The sequence below is a fragment of the Vanacampus margaritifer genome, chromosome 3 (genome assembly GCF_051991255.1).
Source record: "Vanacampus margaritifer isolate UIUO_Vmar chromosome 3, RoL_Vmar_1.0, whole genome shotgun sequence".
Classification (NCBI taxonomy): domain Eukaryota; kingdom Metazoa; phylum Chordata; class Actinopteri; order Syngnathiformes; family Syngnathidae; genus Vanacampus; species Vanacampus margaritifer.
The window spans coordinates 10,768,352-10,778,482 of record NC_135434.1 but is presented as its reverse complement, the minus strand read 5'-3'; the positions used below and the strand labels follow the sequence as shown (position 1 = coordinate 10,778,482).

The window sequence follows — 10,131 nt, the reverse complement described above, 5'->3', positions numbered from 1 at the left end:
AAAAAAAAAAAAATCACAGGACCTCCTCAAGTCATTGAGTTTAACTTTGGAACATTTGACAAAACCAGAAATGTGCCTTCTTAATATTTTTTTTATTATGCCAGGCGCATCCTTAAACGCGTTTGCTCGTCCTCTTGTACACAATGTTACCGAGTGTCATCGTCTGGAAAAATAAAGAGACCAATGTTAGGAATGTTGAAGTTTGCAGACATTGGCGAGATTTTGGAAGTGCAAAGAAACACTCACATTGACAATTGTGTCGCCTTCCAGCCGCGTGACTGACTCAATTCCCTTCAGGGTAACCTTCAGCGTGTTGCCTTCACGCTGGACCACCGCCTTCACAAAAACAAATACGCAACATGTATTCAATACAGACAATGAACGCTGCATAAACCACAATCTAATTTGTGGTCATTTGAGTTTTGACTGAGCCAGGACATTTACAGATAAGGGAGAATTACAAAAAAAACTAATCAAATTAAATGAGAAAAGAAAAAAGAAAAATATTTGGCGGGGTGGGGAGTTTAAAGCCAAACAAACTAATGACTGATTCACTTTTTTATATTGCATTCGTGGAATAAGATGACCAAATCCATGTTCAAACTCAGGGCTGTCATTTTGGACACTACCGCCCTCTGGTGTTGACTGAAAGTGACAATTAAAGATCATGGCTCACCAGTTTCCTGGGTTTGGTCATGTGACTTTCATAATGTGAGCCCGAAGGCACAGACATCAATTTTGGTTGACCACATAGCATAGGGCAGTCACGAAAATGTACTTTACTAATCTTAGTCATTACACAAATTCAATATCAAAACAGTATTCAGACTAGTGGGGGCAGATAGAATATTATAAATGCATTTTTTTTTTTTTTTTTTTTTTAAAAGCCTGAGTTTCTGGGGGAAAAAAATAAATCAGCAATATACACATGAATCCTGCAATTTCTTGCATTAAATTAAGTTAAAGTTAAAGTTAAAAACACAACAACAAAAAAACATCCACATTTACTAAAGTTAATTTTAAATTATTGCAAATAAGGCTGCAGAATAAAAAGCTTTGGGCATGATAATTTATACATTAAAATTTAAAAACATGAATTCATTGAGCATAGTTTTTTTTTTGCAAATAACACAGCAACCATACTATTAAACTCAGCTTTTTTTTTTTTTTGTAGGGGCGTGAGGGTTACGTTTCTTTGATCAGATCCTTTCTCAAGCCTTACCTTGACCTTCTCTCCAGTGATAGTCTCCAGCTCGGCCTCCTGCCCGATGGTGAAAGAGTTGACAAGGACTTTGGTGCCAGTTGTGACCGTCACCTTAAAGTCGTTGCCATTCTCCTCAATCTCAGAGACACTCTTGACATCTTTGCCTTTCTGGATGAGTTCATCAGGAAGACCTAGGGGGAAATTATGTATACATACATCTGTAACAGGGACAAGAGAATTTAAACTTAATTAGAAACAAAAGAACAAATCTTACCAATGGCCTTCATAAAAGGCTCAAAGTTCTCCTGAGACTCCAGCTGGTATTTTCCAGAGAAAGACATGGTGTCAGGCAAGTGAAGGTAGAGGGACCAAAAGCTATTGCGTTGACTTATATACTCACACACACGCACAAACACGCACACGCACACACCAATCATTAACTTCAGCTGCCGCCAATTACAGAGGCTGCAGGCCACTTGCGACACAAGGAGTGAGGATGTCCCTATTCTTGCGTCCTTCCCATGGGGCGAAATAAGATAACCGAAATAAGATCATGACAATGTTTATTAACTACATTTTCACTTTTGTAAACTGCAACCACAAAATGACTTGTTCCATTGTGAAGTGACCATCGCTAATGTTGTGGCCTGGACTGAAAGAAGTGCTTGCGTGTCCTGTCATACTCTCCTGAAATGGTCTTAAAAAAAACCTAAATGCTCTCACACACGCCAATGAAATGCTCTCATTGGCATGAATGAACCGTTCACAAACACACTACTGATTACATTTTTTGCTCTCATAGTCTCCTGAAGTGGTCTTTAAAAAACTCAAATGCTCTCACACCAGTGAAATGCTCTCATAAGCATTACTAAGCCGTTCACACGCACTACAGATTTTTTTTTTGCCGCTCTTCTACGCTACTAAATTGCTTTCCCACTAGTAGTCAGTGTGAGCTAAAATAAATAAATAAACAAATTTTTACAAATCAGTGGTGTGTGAGAGAAATGCTCGCAGATAAGAGACCAAAAAATGCACAAGAGCATTTTAGTAGTGAATGTGAGAGCACTTCAACAGTGTATATGAATGAAAAAAATCAATAGTGTGTGTGTGTGCAGGTGAGTGAACGGTTCAGTCATGCTAATGAGAGCATTTCACTGGTGGGTGTGAGAGCATTAAAGGTTATTTTTAAGACCATTTTGAGAGCAAAAAATGTATCACAGTATTTTAGTAGTGCATGTGAGAGCACTTCAATAGTGTATATGAATGAAAAAAATCTGTAAAATGTGAGAGAGAATTTTTGTTGTGCTTCAGAGAGCATTTCAGGAGTCTATGTGAGCAAAGCATGTCAGTAATGTGAGTTTTTTAAGTAGCCCATGTGAGAGCACTTCCATAGTTTATATGAATGGGGGAAAAAAATCAGTAATCTGTGTGTGAACGGTTCAGTAATGCTTATAAGAGCATTTCTCTGGTGTGTGTGAGAGCATTTAAGTTTTTTAAAGACCATTTCAGGAGAAAGTGAGAGCAAAAAATGTAGGAGAGCATTTTAGTTGTAAATGTGAGAGCACTTCAATAGTGTATAGGAATGAAAAAATCTGTAGTATGTGAGAGATAATTTTTTTTGAGTGAGAGAGCATAATGGGAGTCTAGTGAGCAAAAAATGTCAGTATATATGAGAGCACTTTAGTAGCCAATGTGAGAGCACTTCAATAGTTTATATGAATGAAAAACAATCAGTAGTAACAATGACAGCATTTCAGCAGTATGTGTGAGAGCATTCCAGTTGTGTGACAGCATTTCAAAAATATCTGAGCATTAAATGTTAGAAGTGTGCGAGAACATTTTAGTAGTAAGTGTGAGAGCACTTCAATAGTTGAATATGAATTAAAACAATCAGCAAGATGTGTGAGTTCATTCCAGTATACCCTGAGTGCATTTCAGTAGTCAATGTGAGCACAAAAAAAAGTCAGTGTGAGAGTATTTTAGCAGTGTGTGTAAAAGCGCTTCAAAAGCATGAATTAGAATAGATTCGTATTGTGTGTGAGAGCAATTCAGTAGTGTGTGAGAACCGTTCCTTTGTGTGTATAAAAGCATTTCTGTAGTGCTTTTGAGCGCAAATGTGGTGTGAGAGGTACTGCTGAATAACAAGATGCCAATGACAACCCCCTTCATGTAGAAAAATGTAAATATTAGCAACAGTTCTGACTGTAATGCAAATATAACCAACACATTCATTTGACAATAATCAACACTGTAAAAAAAACCTCACTATTTATGTATGTTGATGAAAATTGAAAATGAGCATTAAAATCCTCTCTCTTCAATCCGTAGCTTGCGTAGACTTTGTGTAAATTTCCACCAACTCCAATAAGAGTCATCAAAGAGGTGCATGCAAGATAATGAGTGTGCCTCGTCGCGTGTGAACTTTACTCAGGTGATGAGGTCACCAATGGCGATAAGCTGCGTGAGAATGTTGCTCTTGTCACCTTAAGATTCAATCACTGTCAATATTGTAATCCCCCATCAGTTGGCACCACTGTGGTCTGTACACTGTTGTGTTTGTCGTCCAGTGTGGTCTGTTTAAAGCGGTGCAAGATTTGCCATTAAAGTGGTGACAAATGGATCACAAAAGTTGACCTTTTGTATGAGATAATGACTGATATTGTCAGCACACCAATACAGATACACACAAGATGGCAGGCAGATAACGATGAATGTGCGATTGGTGGAGTACTGCAGTGTGATAAGGTTTTTGCTGAGTCAGGCTTTAGATGAAATATAATATCGGAGAAGCAGCGCGGTGGGAAAAGTGGGTTTGGATATCATCCCTTTCTTGTGTGGGTTTTCCCCAGATTCTCCTCCCAAAACATGCTTGTTAGGTTCATTTGAGAATGAGTCAGGCTTAATTGTGTATTCATTGTCGAAAGTACTGCAGTCATTAGAACGGCGTGACAACGTTGTTCGAATGTATTGGTGAAGTTACTCAAATGTTTTGGTCAAATGTAGGCCAAATGCTACAAACAGCGTTTTCCCTATAATACCACTTTTTCCCCCCTTAACCCGTGGGCAGTATTTTATTTTGAAATGGCTTTGTCAGAACCAACAAAAAGCCAAAAAATTGTAAAAATAACGCCTAGGGGTTAATGCTACAATTGCGCATGCACGTTTAGCATTTTACCAATGGGTCATTGACGGATACGTTTGTCCGACAATGAATTATCATGTGGTGCGACCAAAAAGAAATAACCAATTTGAGACTTTTATTTTGAAATACATTCAAATACAGGAGTTTGTAGCAACTCCGTAAACAAACAAAAAAAAAAGTTAGCCTTTTAGCAACAAGCATGTAGTGGTCATATTTGGACATCATGTGACATGACCTAAAAAAAAAATTTTGTCAAACAAATATATATTTTGATTATAATTTTGCTTGCGTAGCTAGCTAGCTTGTTAGCCTCATAACTTTAAGTTGAAAAAATGATGTGGTGCAACCAAACAGATAGATAGATAGATAGATAGATAGATAGATAGATAGATAGATAGATAGATAGATAGATAGATAGATAGATAGATAGATAGATAGATAGATAGATGTCCTAAATTGTAGGTGATAATAAAAGTGATCTGGCGCTTTGTAAAATGAATGACCAGACGATTTTTCTCGTAATTCGATTCAAGAAGCACAGCTTTTTTAATCTTCCTCAAAACTTTATTTCAACATGCAAGATAGCCGGATGACTGTCAGCATCCATCCCTTGTTTTCATACATAAAAATATATAGACAAGAGGCACAAATAGGCAACTAATAATATGCACAAAAAGTCTAGCGGGCAGGCGGCCCCCGCCCCTCAGGGTCAACTCACTGGCCGAGTCGATGAGGGGTCGCGTGAGCGGCCAGATGGAGGAGCCTCACGATGATGTCACCGGGGTCGCCGCCGTCGTATTGGCCCACTTGATCGTCCGCCTCCTCATCCATGAGACACGACTGGTCTGCGCTGCAGCTCTCTTTGAACGAGGGCAAGTATTTTATGGAATAAGTGCAATCACTCTGTGTTCTTATCAGCTTCCCCCCAAAGCTTTTTATGCTGTGAACATTTTCACAAGACAAGTGCAGCTCACAAGGTTGCTACGGAGGTTATTCCCCATACACACATAAGCTTTGTTTAGCAAGAGAAGCTAAAATGATTTAAATCATACACACAACATTAGGAACGCTTGTGCAGATGTTGCAGTGCAATTGTAATTTCCTAAGGACTTCACATGTTGTCACTGAAATACTCAATTTATAGTTATTTTTTTTGCGTAACCCTGAACCTATAGATACACCATATTTATCAAATAAAAAAAATCCTTAATTTAACAAGATTTGGGAAAAAAAAATTCAAGGGCAGCACAGTTAACTATGTTTCCGTCACAAAATAATAAAAATATTTTCAAGTTGGGGTAAAGTTGTAATTTTAAGTCTCCGACTGATGTCATTTAAATCCCTCTCTGATGAACTGAGACACACATGGCTCTACTGCCTCATAACGTACCTACTACCACTCTAGACCCATCTGGCTCCTTCTTATATATTCGATTGCCTTAGTGTACCTCAGGGGCGTGCAGTGACCATTTGGGGCAGGTGCTCAATGCAAAAAAAAAAAAAAAAAGGGGCACATGATAATGTGCCTGCACTATCCACTAGGGGTGTTAAAAAAATCGATCTGGCAATATATCGCGATATTACAGTGCATCATTCTCGAATCTCGAATCGATTTTTAAACATCACTTTTTGATGGAAATATTCAACAAAAATGTCTTACTTTGGGTTAGGGTTCACACTTTAAGCATGGAAGAATGTTATATTAATGGAACATTAAACCTTAATATTTTATTTCAGAAACATGAAACCGACTGCAACCTGTTTTTTAATTCAGTGGCTTATAAGCCTGAAGTTTCAGATAAATACATTTTCATACAAATCTTACATTGTACATGTACAAGTTTACTGATTAGTATTTTCTAAATTTGAGTAAAAGAATAAATATATATCAATAATCAATTTGTGTGTGTGTGTTGTTTTGAAAGGCAACAAAACTACTTTCACAAGCTATTTTTAAAAATATAAAATAGATAAATAAATAAATGGACAAAGGGGCACTTTGGGCATCAGTGCCAAAAGGGCATGTACCTAATATTGTGGCTAATGTGAGTGACCTGCATAAAACTACACTACCTTTTTGTAATTCTTGAAATGAATGACATACCTGCATCACAACAGAGACCTGAAGCGGCGCAGCGTCCGCCCTCGGATCCGCAGGATCTCCCCCCGGCCTGGCAGGGGGTGAGCAGGTAACTTTCCTCCAGGCAGTGAGCAGTTTCCGGGGAGCCCAGCAGACAACCAAAGCCATCACCGCAACAGATGTTGGGGCCGAAGCAGCGGCCCCTGTCCCCGGGGCCGCATGACATGCACTGAAAGCAAACGTAGATATTCGTTAAAGCACACTGTGCTTCGGACATTTTTAGAGCAGTGTTTACATCAAATAACACCAAATAAATGAGTTAATTAAAAAAAAAAAATGTACCCAGGTAAGTGTTTGAAAACAAACATTTGTAAAAGATTAAATGCAGCTGTATTGTACTTAAATGTGACAATTGGATTTGATTTGATTCAAATGTTTATACTACTGTAACATTATGCACACTTTGAATACAGCATAATATCTTTTGTCTGTTTGGTTTAGCAGCGACTGAAAACTTGTAACTTGGCAGCATAGAGGCTTAGTGGTTAGCATGTCTGCCTCACCAGACACATTATAAATAGAGGAGCCAAGGTAAGTCATCTCAATGGAGTGTGTCACTCAAACACAACCCTGACACTCATGTAATCCTCAGACAAATACATATTAATATCAGTTTAATATCAAAGTTTTCCTTTGTTACAGACCAACGTTTCTTCTTAGTCAGCTAGCAAAGCAGCTAACACAGTTTAGCATATACACCTTGGCAAACTTTCCAACATTAGCATTGACTCACTGTTATTGTGCTGTTATTTTAACATTAAATTAGTAATCCAATAATTTGGAAAGCAGAACTTTCTTCGTTAAATCTTGCAGGATTTATTCATCAATCTTTTTTAAATATTATATCCTATGTTTTCAAGTATCTGAATGTCTATAATTGACAAATAAAAGGATGGTTTATTATTACTGTTTTTTCCCCTTGAAAACATTTTTTAAAAAATTCCAATAATTTTTTTTTTCTCCAAATGTTGGTGCCTCCTATGACCCATAAATACTACATAAATAATACAAGCAGATCAGGGTGTCTGCCGGCTTTTGTCCAAAGTCACCACGACTTTTGAAGAGATATTAGCATGTTGGCATCCTTCCAAATGGTGAGTGCAATAGCGGACTGCCCCCTATATGTCAAAGTTGGAACTGATCTTTGATTCAAACCAGTACTCATCTGAGTTGAAGCCTTTTCTCTATTCATTTTTAAACTTAATTAAAAATGAGGAAGACAAAATAAAGTGAGTTAGCCCACTCTATCTCTCAGTTGCTCGGTGCTCTGAGATACTTCAGCCCGCCATTTTCCTAGCATTTCATTCACCTCAAGTAACAAGAGCTCACCTTGCGCAGCGGGGCGTCCATGATGGAGCGTTTCCCGCCAATGGGACAGTTGGAGATGTAGCATGCCGAGCATACAGACAGGAGGAAAAACAGACACACGGACACAGCTGCTCCACTCATCTTTGCTAAAAGAAAATAAGCAATTATTAATTTAAAAAAATACTAAACACTAGAAGCACAAAGCCAAAAGTCTTACCTGTTGTTAAATGGCTTGCCAAAGTCTGGTTCCGATGTTTCAACTTGTTGGTCCTCTTCTCCAATGTCTTATATATACTCCCCGGTTCACATTTTAAGAGTGCCAAAGAAAGCCAAAAGCCACTTAGGACCCTTAATGAGTTGCTGGTGGTTAGGCGGCGGAGCAGACCAGCGGTCAGGTCAACGGTCAGCGTGGGTTCACAGGCCCGTTTGTCTCATGAATCATTCCGGTGCGTGACTGTGCACGTTCGACATGACCGCGAGTCAAAAAAGGTCAGCGAGGTGAAATTACAAGGAGGCGGGAAAAGCACCTGATGAGAGTACAACAGTGGTATCGTCTTAATGATAATCAGCACTGATGGGATATTCGTGTTTTTGTAGTCCAACCACTTCTGTGTGAGATCAACTATCTATGACTGTGTTGCAATTAAATGCTTGTCCACTAGATGGCAGAAGGTACAACATGAAACATATTTAGTTTGAGAGTGGATTTTGCTGCTTAATTCATATTCCACAATAAATGAGAATGGGGGGCGCATACAAAATATTATTATAATGATTTTCTTTGGTGTTGTCTCACCCTTTAGATTCAAATAAAGGTATCTCAACATAAGGCCTTTCCCCCCCAAATAGTACTAAAAGTGAATTTCTACACGCACTAGTATATACCGTAACGTCAATTTGCTAATCTCTCGCATGGATTGAAGCCCACATTGTCCGGGTCCTTGGGGTTAATTGGCCTTATGAGCTAATTAACACAGCTAATGATGAACCACAAACCAAAGAGAACAGTTTGCCTCTTTCAATGATATGAGTTCAATTACTCACGCTTGACTCACTCACTTGCCACATCAGTCTGATTAATAATCTAAGTTAGTTGACGACATCTCTTCTATTATTAACTTTTAAAACCCCTGTCACATGACTCTATACAGTGTTTTATGGCGACTTTGATAATCACGTTTCTTTCGCTATGCATGTAATATTCCTGTTCGATGCTTATTTCAATCAGAAGAAATTTCTAGAAAGTGATTTTGCTGGAAAATATGATTTAAATTTAACACACAAGTGCCTGATATTTCACAGCTTTTGTGCTGTTTTGTGGTTTGAACCTCCTTCGTGGAGTGTGACGAGAGGGACATTTACCCCTCCTGGTGGCTGTGTTGATACATTTGCTCTTTTTCTCAAAGCGTTTGTTTTTCAGAATCTGCAAAATGACAAAAACACAATGGTGAACACTCATAAGAAAAAAGAAAATATATATTACATTACAAGGAACTAAATAGCTAAAAGGAGTGTATATAAATACATATTAATTTTAATTTTAATAGATTTTTATAAATAAATATAATTATATATAATATTTAAGATATGAGCACGGTATGCTAATAGTGCACTCATTTCAACTCCATAACAAGCAGCAGTTAGGCAGATTAACTCATTCGCTGCCATTGACGTCTATAAACGTCCAAAATTCCTTTTAACTATTTCTATTAGTTTAACATTTTTTCCCAACTTTTGTTAACAAGAGTATGAAAACGTAGATTTTTTTTTATTGTTTATTTAGAATAGATATAAAATTGTGAGTTAACGAGTGAAGTCATGCGATTAATTACGATGAAGTTTTAATCACCCTGTTTTAAACGCCCCTAATTTTTAATAATCTTTTCTTCTTTAAAAAAAAAAAAGATTAACAAATAACTTAAAAATAGAGGCATCAGGTGATTACATTTTTTTATTGTAATTAATCGCATGATTTCACTAGTTAACTCACAATTAATAACACATTTTATATCTGTTCTAAATGTGCAATAATTTTTTTCTAGGTTTTCTTTCTCTTGTTAACAAAAGTGGGGAAAAAAATTTAACTAATAGAAATTTGTGACGTCAATGGCAGTGAATGAGTTAAAAAAAAAGTCCTAAAAAATAGTCTTCTGATTGTTTAATGTCACTCCCAGGTGGAGTTTACTGTTAAACTAAACATAAAACAAAGTTAATTTCACAATATGTATTTAAAACAACCACGTAACTTTGCCTTCAAGTCCACTAGCTTAATGCTAAAACCTAATGGAAATCACCATAGGCAGGCTAATGAAAAGCATGTATGTGGTGTGTTACTGT

At 37.4% G+C, this 10,131-nt stretch overlaps 2 protein-coding genes across 2 annotated transcripts; both read right to left on the bottom strand.

The window, feature by feature from the left end:
- Positions 1-73: 73 nt before the first annotated feature.
- LOC144049125 (fatty acid-binding protein, liver-type-like) lies at positions 74-1,643 on the bottom strand. The gene is made up of 4 exons (XM_077561774.1): positions 1,479-1,643; positions 1,223-1,395; positions 247-336; positions 74-163 (listed from the first exon to the last, which is right to left on the bottom strand). Exons 1-4 carry the CDS (start codon positions 1,639-1,641, stop codon positions 113-115), a joined length of 477 nt encoding a protein of 158 aa, XP_077417900.1. The 5' UTR covers positions 1,642-1,643; the 3' UTR covers positions 74-112.
- Positions 1,644-4,868: 3,225 nt separating this feature from the next.
- On the bottom strand, positions 4,869-8,176 carry LOC144048933 (isotocin-neurophysin IT 1-like). Its single transcript, XM_077561432.1, has 4 exons — positions 8,012-8,176; positions 7,816-7,940; positions 6,451-6,655; positions 4,869-5,206 (listed from the first exon to the last, which is right to left on the bottom strand). The coding sequence occupies exons 2-4, from the start codon at positions 7,933-7,935 to the stop codon at positions 5,061-5,063; spliced, it is 471 nt and encodes a 156-aa protein (XP_077417558.1). The 5' UTR covers positions 7,936-7,940; positions 8,012-8,176; the 3' UTR covers positions 4,869-5,060.
- Positions 8,177-10,131: the final 1,955 nt, after the last annotated feature.